This window comes from Mya arenaria, chromosome 6 (assembly GCF_026914265.1).
Source record: "Mya arenaria isolate MELC-2E11 chromosome 6, ASM2691426v1".
In the NCBI taxonomy this organism is placed as follows: domain Eukaryota; kingdom Metazoa; phylum Mollusca; class Bivalvia; order Myida; family Myidae; genus Mya; species Mya arenaria.
Genome location: NC_069127.1, coordinates 44,699,560 through 44,717,205, shown reverse-complemented (window position 1 = coordinate 44,717,205; position 17,646 = coordinate 44,699,560). Strand labels below are relative to the sequence as shown.

At 32.3% G+C, this 17,646-nt stretch overlaps 1 protein-coding gene across 1 annotated transcript in view; it reads right to left on the bottom strand.

Moving 5' to 3' along the window:
- LOC128237510 (snake venom 5'-nucleotidase-like) overlaps positions 1 to 17,646 on the bottom strand; it is a 66,909-nt gene that overhangs the window by 12,044 nt on the left and 37,219 nt on the right. Inside the window, exons 5-6 of the mRNA XM_052953094.1 lie at positions 5,505 to 5,702; positions 4,694 to 4,825 (exon numbers count right to left, since the gene is read on the bottom strand). Of these exons, the coding sequence (XP_052809054.1) occupies positions 4,694 to 4,825; positions 5,505 to 5,702 (330 nt within the window). The remainder of the gene's footprint in view (positions 1 to 4,693; positions 4,826 to 5,504; positions 5,703 to 17,646) is intronic.

Sequence of the window (17,646 nt, the reverse complement as noted above, 5' to 3'; positions counted from 1 at the left end):
GGAAACGACTTAAGGAGAGTAAATTGATGGATATTCTTTGGACAACCATTCCTAATGGTATGAATTCAAAATAATTATTCTAATTCTTCTTGCAAAATATTTTTCTCGCAGAATTAATCTGATTCATATCTGTTTTTAAGCTGTTAAATGTAGCATAGTTTATACTGGTTAATTTATAAAAAAATATATATATTTCAAGGCATTTTTTATGCGTTTTCTTCTTAATTAATGTTTTTATGGACAAATTAACATACTGTTGCGATAAACAGCATTTGTCCAAAAGTCTCGAACTAGTAGCCAAGCAGCCTGACGGCATCTCGGCGAGAAGTTAGTGACCTGGCAGCCTTTAGTTGTTCTCCATTACAAAGCATTTTTGACATGGGGATGGGGGATTGCGACGATTGAAGTGACATTTACATAAACAAAATAAAAATAGTTATATTCTGCTAAAAATAAAACGCCGGGATACATAATTACAGCGCGGAAATAGCCGACCAAGCAAAAACTCATACTCGGACTGCAAAACAAACAATCAATTTATAGGGTTTCGACGTCATTCTGCTAAACATAGAGCGCATTGAGACAAAAAAATGTCTCAAGCACGGTATTTTTGTTTAACTGCGTGTCGTCAAATGTTCATACATTTCAGTGTGGATATTTTACGATGTCAACAAACATTTCATGAAAGCTTCCTTTTATCTTTTGTTGATCCATAAAGTCATCTTTGGTTGAAACTCACTTCACATTCATTGCACAAAAACATACGTGCTTCGCGACAAACATTGCATCACTAAATTCAGATAACAAGAATGAAAACGCTTGTGCGCAAAATATGCATGATTCCGATACTCGTACATCTATCACCAACCTCTCAATAAGCGCAATCTGTTTATTGCTACTCTTTCACTTTTTTTTCCGAGAAACTTATTTATGTTTTTTTGCATATCTGTGTGATAACGTCGTATAAGAACGACCATTGATGCAAAGCATCGAAGGGCGCGCCTTTAAATAACTAGTTTGTAAAATTAACAAATTTCGTATTAAAAATGAATGGCAAACGAAATTTAATAAAAACAAATACATGTATATATCATTTTATCGGTTTAAGTTAAACGATACGCTTTGTTTGTTTTAATAACTGACTAAGAGTGAATGAAGTTAATGACTCTAAGATTAACTTAAGTTTTACCATAAGTGACATGAGATGGCAGTGACTCCAATACCCAGTAAAATCGAGATAGAGGAACACTTGAAGAAACAGAGGAAGATACCGGATATCCTGGTGTGATACCCTTGGTCTTTGCGAAGAGAGTTCTTGGTTGTTTAACGTCCTCGGTGTATAGCACCGATACAGTGGATACAACTTTCCTGTGTTTGACTCGAGTATTGAGTACACATTTTTCTAGAATACTATCATTTAAATGCCGAGCTCAAGGAAAGGGAGCTAGTTGTTCAATATTTAAACGCAATTCAGTTAGACGCGGCCAGTGTTTGACCCCACGACCTTCCGCATCCTCTACCGCTGAGCTATCAGGGCGGTCATTGTTGTGATACGCTTTTTTCAATATTTTATAGGTTTCAATTAAAAGCCACGTGACGGCTATCCTCCAGACGAAGCGTTAATTCAGATAATAACGATACGCTCCTAGATATACCGCAATTTACTTGAATGTGTACATGTATATCGATATATTGAGATATGTATTACAGTTGAACACCGCTATTCCGAACATCGTTTATCTTAAATTATCGCTATTTCGAAAAGAAATTGGTCCTGTTTGTATTCCTTCTTTGTTAAACGAAATTTTTCATTTATAATCCGAAATCGCTATTCCGAAAAACTCGCAATTTCGAAGTAAATATTACGGTCCAGATTTGGTATCATCTCATTGTTTTTCACACCATACTGCGAATGCGGTTGACTAGTATAAATAACTGTTTTAAAAAATTAATGATACACGTGTTTAATGAATTTAAATGTCATAACATGGAATGTTACTGGAGTTTTTTCCAGTGCTTATTACCTTGTTGACACTCTTGTTAAACATAACATTGATATATGTGGAATTTCTGAACACTGGCTCAGGCCACAGAACATGCACCTATTTGATATTCTGACATCAGATTATTGCTACCATGCTGTATGTGATAATGGTGGGTATGAAATATCTATTAATGTGAGGAAGCTGCATTTTTTTTGGACAATTGTGTCGGTTACCTAACATATATCTTGCTGAACAAGTATTTAATCTGAGTAGGCTATGTAGATTTATTGACTGATAACCAGTCCAGGGTACTATTTCAGAAATGTATAGGCTATTGTCAAAATATGGGCTGCTGGATATTCTGTTCAACTATTTACAGACTGGGACATTTCCATCAACGTTTACGTGGAAGGCGATTTTGGATGGATACATAAAAGCCCCAACATTTCAATGTCAATTTCAGAAACTTAGTCAAATCTATTGCCGGCCTTTTGGCCAACGTATTTTAAGGGAGAAAACTGGATCAACCAGGTGGGAAGTTTCCAGAAGGCAACCACAATTATCTCCCTTGTATTGCATGCTGATGTCCTTGATGTGCACCTTACTGTCCAAAAACTTTATACAGCGTTGTTGTAAATGCGATTCATAGACTGAAAGACTTATTGTGCATAGATTGTGTTTATGCTCAACCGTATTTAGCACAAGGATTAAAATGTGGGACTATAAAATGACAAAATGTAACACTACAACATGTATTGGATTGCGGATGGAAAGCCCGGCCAATCAATGCGTACAAATGTTAACACTTGCAGCAAATTTAACAAGTGATGTATATCTTGCAAAAATTATTTGCACCATGTGCAAGTACGATAGTGTTAAGTCGAAATTAGAAAGCCATTAGGCAGTGTTTATCAACACTACAGTTTGCATACCTAGTTACTTCGTTTTCGGACTGGGTTTGCACTAATGTGTGGATAACATTTCATTTTGTGATGTTTTTCGTAATTATATTGATGAAAAACATGTTAAATGATGTATACCTTATAACTTAAGTGTGATGCAAAGGTGGATTCTAGAATTTCGCTTCGCCTAATTTACATCTGAACTGTGTTGTGTGTGTCACTGAATGTGTGTGTATATATGTGTGTGTATATAAGTATCAATGTATCGTTCTGTGTATTTCGAGTGTGATGTCTTTTGTTCTTTATGTATTGGAGGAAAATAAATATCTATCTATAACTCGGGTTTTATTTAGAGCTTATTAAAGAATGGCATTTGAGCACGCGTATGTTACAAACATCGAAGTCAGAAAAAGAGCGATTCATTTGGATGACGAAGTGTGTATATAATTGCTGGTAAACACAACCTAAATATCATTCGAAAATAATATCACATCATTCTTTTAAGAAATAAACCGAACGATGAGTAAACAACGTGTGTGTAATTTCAGCGCTATTAAAACATGCTTTTTATAAACGGGTCACGGACATTACGGACCATGGATATTACGGACCAGACATAACGGACCAGATTTAGGGACATAATTCTTTGATATCATAATTGTAAAAAAATACCAAAATGTAAAAAAAAATCGAGTCGAAAACCTGGTTCGAACCGTCAAAATTGCAGTCCAGTGTCGTATCCACTGTGCTACGAAGGTTTACTCTAACCATGTGGAATATTTAAGCTTACTTGGTAATATCAGGTGATAACATCGACTAGCCAATCACGCATACGAATGAATTATACTAGGTATACAAACCTAGTAATCTTTTTTAATGGAAAAATACGAAAAAACTGCGAAAAATACATTAATTGTAAACTGTGTGGTACTTAAGTAAGTTAGTTTCAATGCATTGTACACATCGATACTAAGTTTATGTCAGTGTTCGACGATTTTTCTCTTTTTTTTTGCTATTTTATCATACGGTGTATCGCCCCTTTAAAACTTTACAACAAACTTTCAAAGGGGAGTAACTGCTGTGCCGTTAACATGTTGTCTGCTACGCTTTTTCCAATGGGACTAGCTGTTAAACATGTTGATCAATTTGTTTTTTATGTTATCATGTAGCGTGGTAAGTAATTACAAAAACAAATATATTTTTTCACAAAGCTTTGATGTGTTTCAAAACAATTCTTCATTTAATTATGACAAAAAAAATGTACGATTAATTAAACTATTTTTTATTAATAACTTTCAGATGCAATTTCTTGCAGAACGCCTCGCTTCAACGATGCGCCAATTACGGTTGATGTCTGCAATTAGCTTAAATTACATCAAAAAGTATCAAATGCCAGCGTTTAGTCAGTGTTACTCAAAATAATAAATAATTACTTAACTGGATAGACAAATACATTTTGCTTTTCTATATAAGAAATACACAACCATTGCAAATTCTATAATAACTGAGCCTCATTTATAAGTATTTCTACCCTGTTGATATAAAATGATACTTGGAACTTTCGGTGTCTGTAAGGTGTTACTGTAACTTTAATTTTACATAAAAAGCTATTTGCTTTCTATTATAACAAACAACTTTTAATACAATCTGAGCTTTGAAAAAAGAAGCAATGTACAAGTATATATCTCAAGAACCAAGTGTAGTGTACACTTTTCCTCTAAGACTGCGCTACGTTTCGTAAAAAAATGATATTACAAACCAAGTGGTATGACCACAATGACTAAGGCATTGCATCTCGTATTGTACCTGAGTTACATTCCCGGAGTCGGCACTGTATAGGGTCGCCCTCCATTTGTACTAGGGTGCGGCCGACGATGCGAGACTTTATAGCCTCTAGGGGGCGCTTCATCTCCGTTAGTTTACGCTCCGTGTCCGAGTCTGTTTTAACAGAAAAGCAATAGCGGATATACAGTGTGTGTAATACACGAATGCGAAACAGTGGCTCCAGCTCTTTTAGGAGCTGTATATAAAAAAGAGCCAATGACACTTCCGAGCTAGAGCAAAAGAACGGACATCATCATAAAACGTAAGTATGACTCGTTATTTTATCTAATATCACAATTATGAGGGCTTATTTGAGAAATTGGGGAATGCAGTGCCATTTAAATATGTTTAATCTTCACACGCATTTCGGTTAAATACGTGCGAAGATTAAACATATTTATATGGCACTGCATTCCCCGATTTCTCAAATAAGCCCTCACAATTGTGATATTAGATATAAAATAACGAGTCATACTTACGTTTTATGATGACGCCCATTCTTTTGCTCTAGCTCGGAAGTGTCATAGGCTCTTTTTAAATACAACTCCTAAAAGAGCTGGAGCCACTGTTTCGCATCCGTGTAATACTTGAAGAAAGCTTGCTTAATTAAGCTAGGATATAACATTCATTGACATTCTCTGTAAGACGTATGATTTAGCCTCGGTACCCTTAGTTGTAAGTTTAAAATCACGCAATTCATTTTCTTTTTGTTTTGTTTAACTAAATCTCAAGTAATATACTAGTATCACATTACCAAAATAGAGTTTAAAACTGAAGTAATCAGCATGCTGACCTTTCGGTGTGTTGGGGTCTAAAAGAACGGGATTACCGGACCAACTCTTAACTTCATTGTGGTCGTCAAACGTGACGTTGATGAGGCCCATATATTTTCCCCATGCGTAAGCCTGTAGCACAAGGACTTTTCGGCCGTCTGGCTGAGTGACCACGGTGGGGTAGGGACCCTCTATCTCATCCTTCAGTTCCGGCCCACCTGATGAGAAAGCGACAGGGTCATTCTGTATTCCTTCCATGACAATGCGACAGACAGAAATCCGGCATGTACAACATATACAATTTGCATGCTAATAAAATAAAGTCAATCATGAAAAATGTTATCTGTCATGCTTTTCGGGGAAATATCATGTTATTTTCACTGACGTTATTTTCACTGCAATAAAAGTATCAATTGATATTTTCAATGCTCTGATAGATTTTGCTTTCCGTTTTGCTTACAAAAGTAACGAATCCTTCACTGTGTCCAGTTGAAATGACGTCACCAAAATGACGTTATGCTTATCACGCGAATAAGGAACCGAAGCATTTTTACAACAAAACAATACTTAAGTTCAAACCGCCTAACAAAAAAAAAACTCGCGTTTTGGGGATCCATCTTGCACACAATTTTCTCATATTGAGTTCATCAAGATTAACAGTCCCAACGCTACAGTCAACTCTGTCGCTAAGTTTACGAATTGTGATACGGGGGTTCTTTTCAAGCAGTCACATTTTTTCGACTTGACGTGACGTTTTCGACTTAGTGCGACCGCTCCGTTGATCGTCGGTAACACTTTCCTGTCCGTCTTGAAGTCGTGCGTATCACTTGTACATTGCTGTTTTTTTTCAAAGCGTAATTTCCATAGGCCTTGAACAACATATGTATGTGTTTGTTTTTTTGCTTTTTTTTTCATTTTAAACACACAAAATAAAGCCGATCTCTGTTCAACGCTCATTTCACGCACCGTTCAAAACAATATGACCGCCATACAGTGAAATAACGTCGAAAATTAACAGTCGTCATGAAAATCACGTCACGTTATGGCGTCACACCACAGCAAAATTTGACACGGGAAGCTTAGAGATCAATCACACCGACAAAATTTATCATTTTCTTGTTTAAATGTTTGTGGGCTGAAGCCAAAATTAGATATACGTGATTGTATTTTTTTAAAATATTTTATCCTAATTTGATAATTTTGCATGTACTGAGACAAAACTTGATGATTATGATAGAGTTAAAGTAGAAAATTATACATTTGTACCAAAAAATAGAATGCAAAAAGTTACCAAAAATCTGGAGGAATTGGAGTTTTTATTAAAGTGACACTCTTATTCATAATCAATACATGCACATGTATAACAAACATAATTTTAGAGTGATACACGTTTAACTACTTCCCAAATAATGCATTAATGGAAAATATTAATTACTGATAACAAGATTGTAACATTGTATGTTGTAGCTGGAAACGCAAAAATATTAAATGATTGGTGAATGCTAAATGATTTACTGTGATCTACTATTGGCTCATTAGGTAGAAATATCGTATTTTCTGCACCATCTTTCAACTTAAACCCGGTATTCTTTATAATAACCATAGTCTTCGACACTAACTCATCCATTTTGGTATATGACAACATTTGTATTAATTGTGGTAAATCTTATTTGGGAGTAAGAGTGCATCTTTAAGGATAATATCTGACCTCATTTCAAATCTATAGATTACAACTGTGACCACAATGGTTTTTAAATTGCTAATTCTCTGTTTAATACTGATGAAGATGTCTACTTTGGAATAACTTATATGTACTTCCAGACAATCCCAAATATTTTTCAAGAGAAATCTACGAAGACTTCTACCATGAAATTGATATATATAGCACATCATATAAAAGTGTGATTTTATTAGAGGATTTCAATGCAAGAACCGGCTCACTGTCTGATATAACAATTGTTGACAACTTTATTTTTGAGCAAGTTGATATAATCCAAATGAAGTCAATGACGAAAATATTACACAATTGTTAACCTCTTCTAATATGGCCGTAAACCGCTCTTCTAGAGATACAGTTGTTAACAGATTAGGCTCCAACCTTATAGAGTTCTGTAAAAGCAATGTATTTTTAATAATGAATGGTAGAGTTTTTTCTGATAAAAATGTTGGTAGTTTTACTTGTAAGAATGCTTCTGTGGTAGATTATATTATTGCCTCTAAAGAATGTCTTAAACTGTTTAGTCACTGTGAAATTGCTGACTTTTGTCCATTACTCTCAGACATTTACTGCCCTATTATCTTTTATTGTAAGTCAGTACTTTTTAGAGATTTAGATCTACATACTCAGAAAGCATACATCACTGGCAAAATGTGAATAATTTGTAACAAACTTAGATGTGCAGAACATAAATGATATTGTAAATGTTCTTGATAGTAGCAATACTGAATTTGATAAGCTAAAATATATGAGGTTGTTTCAAAAATAGGAAATGTTCTTTCTTCATCTGCAAAAAGTACTTTTGGCACTTACGACAAAGATGCTAAGAAACCGATGAAGAAATATCTACAGCAAAAATGATTTGATAATAACTGCAATAATGCCCGTAAAGAGTTTCACAGTAGTAAACAAAATAAAAGTCTTGCAACTCGAATATGAATAAACAATGTATGTTAAATGCTAGTAAAACATACAAGAAAAGTATTAAAACTGTTGTAAATTATATACGTAAATTCAAGAAAGAAATCAGAAATCAATCAAAGTCAATCTCCAAAAGATTATTGGAAATATGTAAATAGTTTAAATAAAAATCTCGAAGCACATCTGTGGATGAAGAAGATTTTAGTGATAATGTTGAAGAACCTACTGCTGCAGATTTCCCAGATATTGATGTATTACATAGATTAGATAACAACATTTCTAAATCAGAAGTTACAAAAGCTATTGATAAGTTGAAAAACGAAAGAGCCTGTGGCTTAAATCAAATAGCAAATTATTACATTACATCATCGCGTCATATTTTTATTTATGTCGATGATAAATGGTTCAATGTTGTGTTTCAAACTGGTATTTTACCAGAATCTCGGCGTATTGGTGTTATACTTTAATCTATGAAAATAAAGGAGAAATGTTGTCCCAAGAAAACTACAGACCAATTACAATCTTAAGCTGATTTGGTTAAGATAGTTACTGCAATATTTAATGAAAGGCTAACAACTTTCATTGAAGAAAATGAGTTGTTATTTAAAGTCAAGCTGGCTTTCGAAAAAACAATAGCAACATTGACAATATATTTATTTTGCATTTATTGTCAGAATATCGTAAGCATAAGAAAAGCAAACTATTATGTGCATTTATTGACTTTAAAAAGGCGTTCGATTCTGTAAGGAGAGAGGGCCTCTGGGCAAAACTATTTAAATATAATATTAACGGGAAATTGTTTAATGTCATAAAAATATGTATAACAACATTAAATCATGTTCACTCTAGAATAATAACAAAACAAAACATTCCAATGGTGTCAGACAAGGCGAAAATTTATCACCTGTACTGAAAATAGTAGTAGTAGAAGTATATGCTGATGATACGGTACTGTTTGCTAAATCTGAAAATGAGCTAATTTCTTTATTGAATATTTTTGCGATAAATGGGAGCTTGATATTAATGTTTAAAGGCAAAAGTTTTAGTATTTGGTGATAGACCAAGACGCAATAGAAATATATTTGTTAATAACAAACAATTTGAAGATGTAAACGCTTTCAATTATCTTGTTGTATACCTTTTTTTAAATAATACACTGTAAACAACATGTTGTAGAGTAGGCTAGATATAAGCATTATTGTGTCAATGTGAAGATTAGAAATCTATGATTACTGTTACCATTATATTGCCAAATTAAGTTATTTGACAATAATGTTGCACCTATTTTACTCTATGCTTGTGAAGTTTGGGGCTACGACGATCTTATTTTGATAGAAGGGGTGCACACTGATTTAATGAAACATATTTTGAATGTTAATAAAGCTCTCCTCATATAATGTTGTATGGTGATCTTGGCCGATACCCTTTAAGTATTATGATTAAAAAAAACAGTTGGATATTGGTATAAACTGACCCATAACCAATACAATATGTCATTTCGTATTTTTTATAAGTTTCTGTTGAAAGATTTTACTGCTCATGAACATTATAATGGATGTTTTAGTTATGTAAACGCTATTCTTGATAAATGTGATTTGAGCTATATATGGGAGAACCAATATTATGTATGCTGCTTCAAAGTAATCCTTGTTGAATCTAATCGAAAGTTGTTTAAAGACCAGTTCAAACAGACCTGGAATAGTGATGTTTTTAATTTCCCCAAATGTACCCATTACAGAATTTATATAACTGAATTGAAACTTGAAAAATGTTATCTTAATGTAAATGTAAATTGTCCAGTCTCCTATCAATTTTAGACTTTGTAATAATCATTTACCAACTGAAAAAGGAAGATGGCTCGGTATATACAGAAACCATAGAAAATGTCAATTATGTACTCTAAATGAAATTGTTTATGAATTCCACTATCTTTTATTCTGCCCATATTTTGTTAATGATAGGTAACGATACTTACCTTATGTAAACATGCATATTACAAATATATTTACTACAAAAAATGTACGTGTTGAAATGATGCTTTGAAGCTGAATAACCTGAACAAATTTCTCAAGCTTTAAAACCCCACCTGGCAACCCTTAACTATAATTACTTGATTTTTCACTAACTGTAGCATCCACTGTCCTTATAAATAGTTTTATCTGTTTATGTACTCAAACTCTTTATAGTTGTACCTTCTTAGTACTACATTTCTAATTATACAGCTTGGTTAATATATATTCTTGTTCTTTTACAAGTAATGTTTATAAACAACAATTTGTATTATTCATGTTGATGACCTCAAAACACATATTTGTATTATGTGATGAGAGTTTAAAAAAAAACGTGTAACTGTGAAACTTAAAGGCAGAGGTTAAGAATATATAAGTTATACTTGGCAACCATATAAAATAAAGAATTGAAAAAGGTAACCTGTATCAATAAATGCAAGTTAACATTAAACTAGCTCATTATTAATCATAATGTAATGCTTGTTTCGGTTCAGGCAGACATTAGTTAAAACGTTAACAGAATTTATTTCTTTATTACATTAAAACTTTGTAACAACTTGACAAGAAAGCTTCTAATTTGAAACACAAAGTCAGCTGGGAGTCAGGTGTCATTGGCCCTGTTCCAGGTGTAACGTGTCACAAAACATACATTAATTTTCTTTTTGAAACTAAACTAAACAACGACATATGTATATAAACAATATGTTTTATACAATTTAAATAAATAAATTATTATTATTAATTTAATAACCATATTGTTCCTTTGTTATGTATTTATATCCAAATTAAATGAAATGCAAAACTGTTGTCGCAAGCAAAATGTAGGTCAATTAAATATTGATCATATTAACAGGGTCAGATTTTCAATGAGGGAATTGCTCCCATTTGTCCAAGATTGGTGAATTTTAATTTAAAAACTATTTTTTATGAGAAATGCGTAATATAATTGTAAACAAATGATATACAGTAATTTAATTCATGTTCATTACTGATAAATATATTTCTAAACATTTTACATTTCATGCTCATTAAAGATTATTTTTTATTTATGTATACTATCTTCAAGAATAACATAGACCGTGCGAATCGTAATCTTTCATCCAAATATAAATACCACGCAAGGTGAAAGTTATTTATAGATGATACTAAGTGAGGTTTTCAGACAGCTCGAAATTACAGACACTTTCTAAATGCAGTTTGAAACCTGGGTAATTAAAACAAATCTTGGTCGCAGACGATACAGTGAAAATATATGATAAGGCACAGGCATTATAAGATGCCGTAATTCAATTAACAACAAGTGAAGCTAAAGTACACAAACTGCGAGAAAGTGTGAAAATATCTGACATTTATGAATTTTCAATGCGATTCAGACAATTTTCGTGCGAGAAATCACGAAAATCGCTCACTTGAAATATCCCTGTCTTAGTCAAAACTCATAATCAAATTTCAATATACACTTCATAATTTGATTTAAATCATTTACCATGATGGAAAATCTGAATTTTAATTAGCACAATATATCCTTCTTGTGACCTTACATTTTAATAAATAAGACCATTACTCTAGATGTCAAACATTTGTGATTCAATTAAATATAAACTTACTTTCCTTGCCCATAAAAGTACGTGAACAAGTAAATATGCTTGGGATTGAACGATTTACATGTGCATTAAAGGGATACAAATTTCGAAGTATAATTGAATCGCAAAATGTCATCAAATTATACACACAAATGTTCTTCCATATTTCATATTTTAAGTATATTGAATATTTTACATTTACTATATACGGTTACAGGAAACGATGCATACATTTGGAGGATAAGATATTCTGCTAAAGGTAACTCGGCTTCTCTTATTTGTCCAAACTTTCTCTCAGTGATAAGGAATACATTTTTTTTAATGCAGTTGTTTCCTTAGTTTAAGAAAATAAGTACAAAGAAAACAATTCATTACACTACTGTTGATAAATGCAAATTGTGGGAGGTCATGGCTGATTGCAACGAGCCACTGATATGCCCTTCCCAATTTGGACACTGATTGTTAAGTCGGGTACCAATCTGCTGGCTTGACTGGCATGCCTTGTCTTGTTTATTTACAATGTAATTATGCTTATGGTAGGCATAATGAGCATGTTTGATTCTTCATTTCAACTATCATTTTTTGAATGTTAACAAAATCATTGTATATGAAATAAACAAAGGGCGAAATGTAAGTTTGAACATGAAAGCCTTCTTTACATAGTATACCTACAGAATTCAACAAGAGACCATTTTTCGGCATGTATAAATAATAAGAAATTTGTTCAGATTACTTGTTTTTATAGTATAATTTTGATTGTATGTCAGAACAATGTTGAAACTTCATATCTAGGCTTATAGTGATCATACTTGATTGCTATGTTGTTGCAATATGATTTTATTTATTGTTAAACTTATGTAAAATATATTAATTATGTTGACTGAAATTTGAGGATGAAAAATGCATACAAATATAGACAGAGAAAATAATTCTACACTTTACCCAACTATTTCCTTAACATTTTGTATGCAGTCTGATATACATGTAGAGGTCCTTAAAAAGATTGTTTAAAGAATGGCCCTGTGGTCTAAAGGGTTGACAGGTTTTCCATATAGAATATAACTAGATCTTTGAAAATCTTCTTCTCTAAAACTGCAAATAACAGCCCTTTGATATAATGATGCATAACATCATTAAGTAGCCCTTTACCAAGCGTGTTTAATTGATGAAGATTGGGTTGAATCTTGTCCCACCCCCACAGGTTGTTTACGACTTTAACTATTTAGGTGTTGTGTTTAATTATACTGGCCATTTTAACCTCAACCAAGGCAATGAATGTTTTATTGTGTAAATGTCAATAGTATGGCTTAAGACCCAAACTATTGTGTCAGTTATTTGACGCATTTGTTGGTTCAATTTTAAATTATTCAGCGGAAGTTTGGGTGTGCACCAAGTCTAAAGAATAAGAAAGCATTCACCTTAAGTTTTGTAAAAGATTATTTAGAGTCAAAACCAATACTTGTAATGCGGAAGTTTATGGCGAATTAGGTAGATACCCGTTATGTGTTCAAAGATATGTACGTATTTTGTACGTATTTTGCCAAATTGGTTTAAGGTTGCTACCACTGATAATGTTATTGAAAATGTTTATTCACAAGCTAAGTATGATTGTGATAAAGGATGTCGTAATTCGGTGTATAACATATATATTCAAAGATATGTTCGTATGTCGTCATATTGGTTTAAGGTTGCTACCACTGATAATAGTATTATTATTATTGTTTATTCGCAAGCTAAGTATGATTGTGATAAAGGATGTCGTAACTTGTTGTTTAACATTACAAATATATTAAATGATTTTGGTTTAAGCTATGTTTATGATGATGTTCACATTATTACCGTTAATACATTTATGACACTCTTCAGATGTAGAATAAACGATGTTTTTAAACAAGACTGGTATGGAACTTTAGAAAAGGCACAGTGTTAGATATGAATAGAACTTTTATGACAAGTCTTGAATATTAAAGTTATCTGGACATTTTGCCCAAAAGTTTATGATTTTTCTTTTGTAGACTACGACTTTCTGTGCTCCCACTTCGTATCCAAACTGGTAGATACGCTAGAAGTAATATTGTATGAAATCAAAGATATTGTCTATGTTGTAATTCAAACGATATTGAAGATGAATTCCATTTTGTATGTGTGTGTCCGTCTTTTAATGATATTAAAAAGCAATATATTAAGAAATGCTATTATTTAAGACCGTCTGTTTTTAAATATTTACAATTGCTGCAGTCTTATAATAGAACTGAGCTTATTAAACTGTGTATGCTGGTTAAGGACTCTCCTAAAGTAAGATCCCCTATAACTAATGTTAGAACTTAATATGGTAAAATGTGTTCATTCTACTTATCCGATTTAGATAGATTATAACAATTACAATAGTAATTGTTTTTATGTATTAACTTTTTGTTTTATTTCTATTGTATATATATACTCGTTTGTACTACATTGTTTGTTACTATGCATACACATTGACATTGATCACTATAAACACGTATTGTTGACGATGTATATTGTTGTACAAGTCTAAATAATCTGTCTCTCTGTCTGTTAATTTACGGGAAATAATTCTGTCCGAATCCGATTACCCAGATTATATTACTAACCGATAGTATCTAGTTTCATAGCCTCGGCCAAAATCTAAACACCGATATATAAATGTATTCAGTTTGATTTAGAACGGGTTCATTTTGAAACTATTTTGCGTATTCTGCTTTTAATATTGCGTTTTGTCACTCGTCGATATTAAAATAATTGCGTTTTCTATTATTTCAATTGCGTAATAACGCAAAACCGCAGCTTATTCGTACTATATTAACCGCATAACTTTACAAATACTCGTTACAGCGCTACTTTTATCAACCTTCTTAATATGCAGAACGCAGTCCGTAGCTACTACAGCAGATTGGTTACTAGGTAAGTTAGATGTAAATGTTAATGTAAATTTGGTCGAAGTTCTAACAGCGCTGAGGCTGATACGCCCATGCGCGCAACATTTTCTAATGACTTTGCCTTAATGTAAACCATAAATACATATAAAATCAAGCAATTAGTATGACTACAACGATTATATTGTGTCTTGAGTTACTGCGTGATCGAACATGTTCCATAATGATTGGATACAAAGTTATTGTCTGCACAAGACATAAACCTACTATTGTGAGTGTAACTTGGGCGATGTACACCACAATCACCCTTTATTGAGACATTGTGCCCCCACACACTGTCTGCAAGTTTAATTATGATTAGATTAACACTAATACGTTATTATCTGCACATGGCTTAATACAGTTCACAGTTTCATTACACACTCAGCACATACAATATGTCAAAGGAGGTAAACACATTTAATACAAATTTAATTTGTAATATAGAATAAATTTAGTATTCAACCAGGCTGTAAGGTTTCTAAATACAGCTAACAAAATTAAACAAAGTACAAATTGGAATCATTGAGCCCCTAAGGGTTTGGATATAAACATATTATTTACGTGTGTTTTAGTCCATACCAGGTGGGGTTTGCAGTGTTTTACATATTGTCATGACAAATTTGCTAACATTAACTAGCTTTGCTTCAGTATTCTCGTTCATTATAGATTTAAATCCGAGAATATTTACAGTATTTCTATTAACATAAGGTAATAATGTTTTTCGTTTGTTATTAAAGTAATGGAATTCGTCTCCAATTTCGTTAAGGTTACAAAAAATACTTTAACGATCATTTCTATTTAGTCCACGCCATCTTCCTTTTTCAACAGGTAAGTGGTTATTACACAGTCTAAAGTTTACAAGGGGCTGTATATATAAGTCAGGTTATGTATAGTAAAGTTGTTTTAGTTTGCTCTGTTTTATATATTCGATAATTATAATAGTTTGGAGATTCGTTCACCTTGCTTTTCAAAGTTTGTATATACTGGTTTCTTTATGAGGTTTCTACTAGATTTAACAATGATTCCTTGGAATCTTCGTAATACTGATTTTGCCAAATATAACTAAAGCCACAATCATCCAAAAAAATCTTATCATTTTCTAGCCAAGGATATGTATTCCTTTTTGTTGTCAAGTCATTAAAAATATTTTATACATTACAGATGAGAGGATATACTGGTTGTGTGTTAACTTATACAAAAACCCTACGACTCGTTTTGCAATCATAATATTTAATGGAAAACGACCAAGGTCACCGTATAGCATTACGTGTGGTGTACTTTTCTTTACATTCAAAACATATTTCATGAAAACCATATGATTTTTTTTCAACTAAACTTAAATCACCATTACCCCACATTTCACATGCATACAACAAAATAGGATAAACGTACTATCAAAAAATTCAAGCTGACAATCAATTGGCAGGTACAGTTTCGTATTTTGAAATACAGACTAAATTGAGCTTTTCTAGCTTGTTCAATGATATGCCTTTTAGCATTAAGCAAACGTCTATTTTTAATAAAAAAACAATGCCAAGATGTTTAAAACTATCGACAACTTAAAATTTCTTATAGATATATCTCTTGCTCTTCTAGGCATGTCTCAAAACCTAAAACTTTTGTTTTATCGACATTAATATCTAGCTTCAAAGTAGTACATTAGTCGAGGAATGAATCTATAAGTGATAATAATTCGTGTTCACTTTTTGCAAATAACACAATGACACTGTCGTTATCATACAACAAAACAACTAGTTTCAAGTACGACTATACATCGAAATCAAAATCATGTATATTAATACTAGATGCATTGTGGGACAACATATAATGCTCAAGGTCATTTAAAAATAGTGAAAATAAAACGGGTGATAAATTTTCACCCTGTCGTACTCATCGACTACATCGAAAGATGTTAAAAAACATTGTGATTTAACAAAACGCATGATTTTATGTCATTTCTACATGTTTTATGACACTGAATAGTTTACCGTTCACATCAGTTTCGACCAGCGTCCTGCACGCCATACAGACTCAAATGCTTTACGGAAGTCAATAAATGTACAACACAGTTTAGATTTCTTATGCTTACAATATTCTGACAACATTTGAAACACAAAATTAGTATCTGCAGCGCTATGATTTCGTCTAAAACCAGCTTGATTTTTTAACAAATGTTCGTTTTCTTCTATGTAAGCGGTAAGTCTTTCGTTGATAATTGCAGTGAACAATTTACCTAAACAACTTAAAGTAGTAATCGGTCTACAATTTTCAGGCAGTTGTATATTTCCTTTCCCATTATAAATTGGTACAATAACTCCAACAATCCAGGAATCTGGAATGAAGCCAGTATTTAGTATTTTGTTAAACAATTTAACATATATAGGCATGCATTGCTCACATGAGCATTTGATATATTCTTTAGTTATATGGTCAAGACCACTAGCCTTTCCGCTTTTCAATTTATTTATAGCTTTTCTAACTTCGGATGTATCTATTCCTTCATCCAATATATTAGTATTGTCTTTTTTTGGAAATTCTATAATACAATTTACTTCGCTATCTTCACCTTCATTCAGATTTTTAAAGAAGTCAAGAAATATATTTTCGTCCAGTTTTACATAATTATACTTCTTGTTTAGGCCATTAACATAGATCCAATATTCCTTTGGAGATTTATTGCGCATACGGCATATTTCATTCATAAAAGATCTTTTGTATTTTTCAACAGAGGTACGAATAACTTGTTTATATTTCTTACGAACATTCAACATGATCGTTTTATCTTCATTACTCCTACTTATCCTGTATCTCCTTTTCGAATTATGAAAATTATTGCGTGCACATTTACAACTATCATCAAACCAGTTTTGCTTTGGAGGTTTTTTTGGTAATATTATTAATTTGCTTATTTTTGTATGTTCCAAACGTATTTTAGCAGCATCAAACATTGTGTTACCAATTTTAGTAACGATGTCATTTATATTTTGTTTATTGTT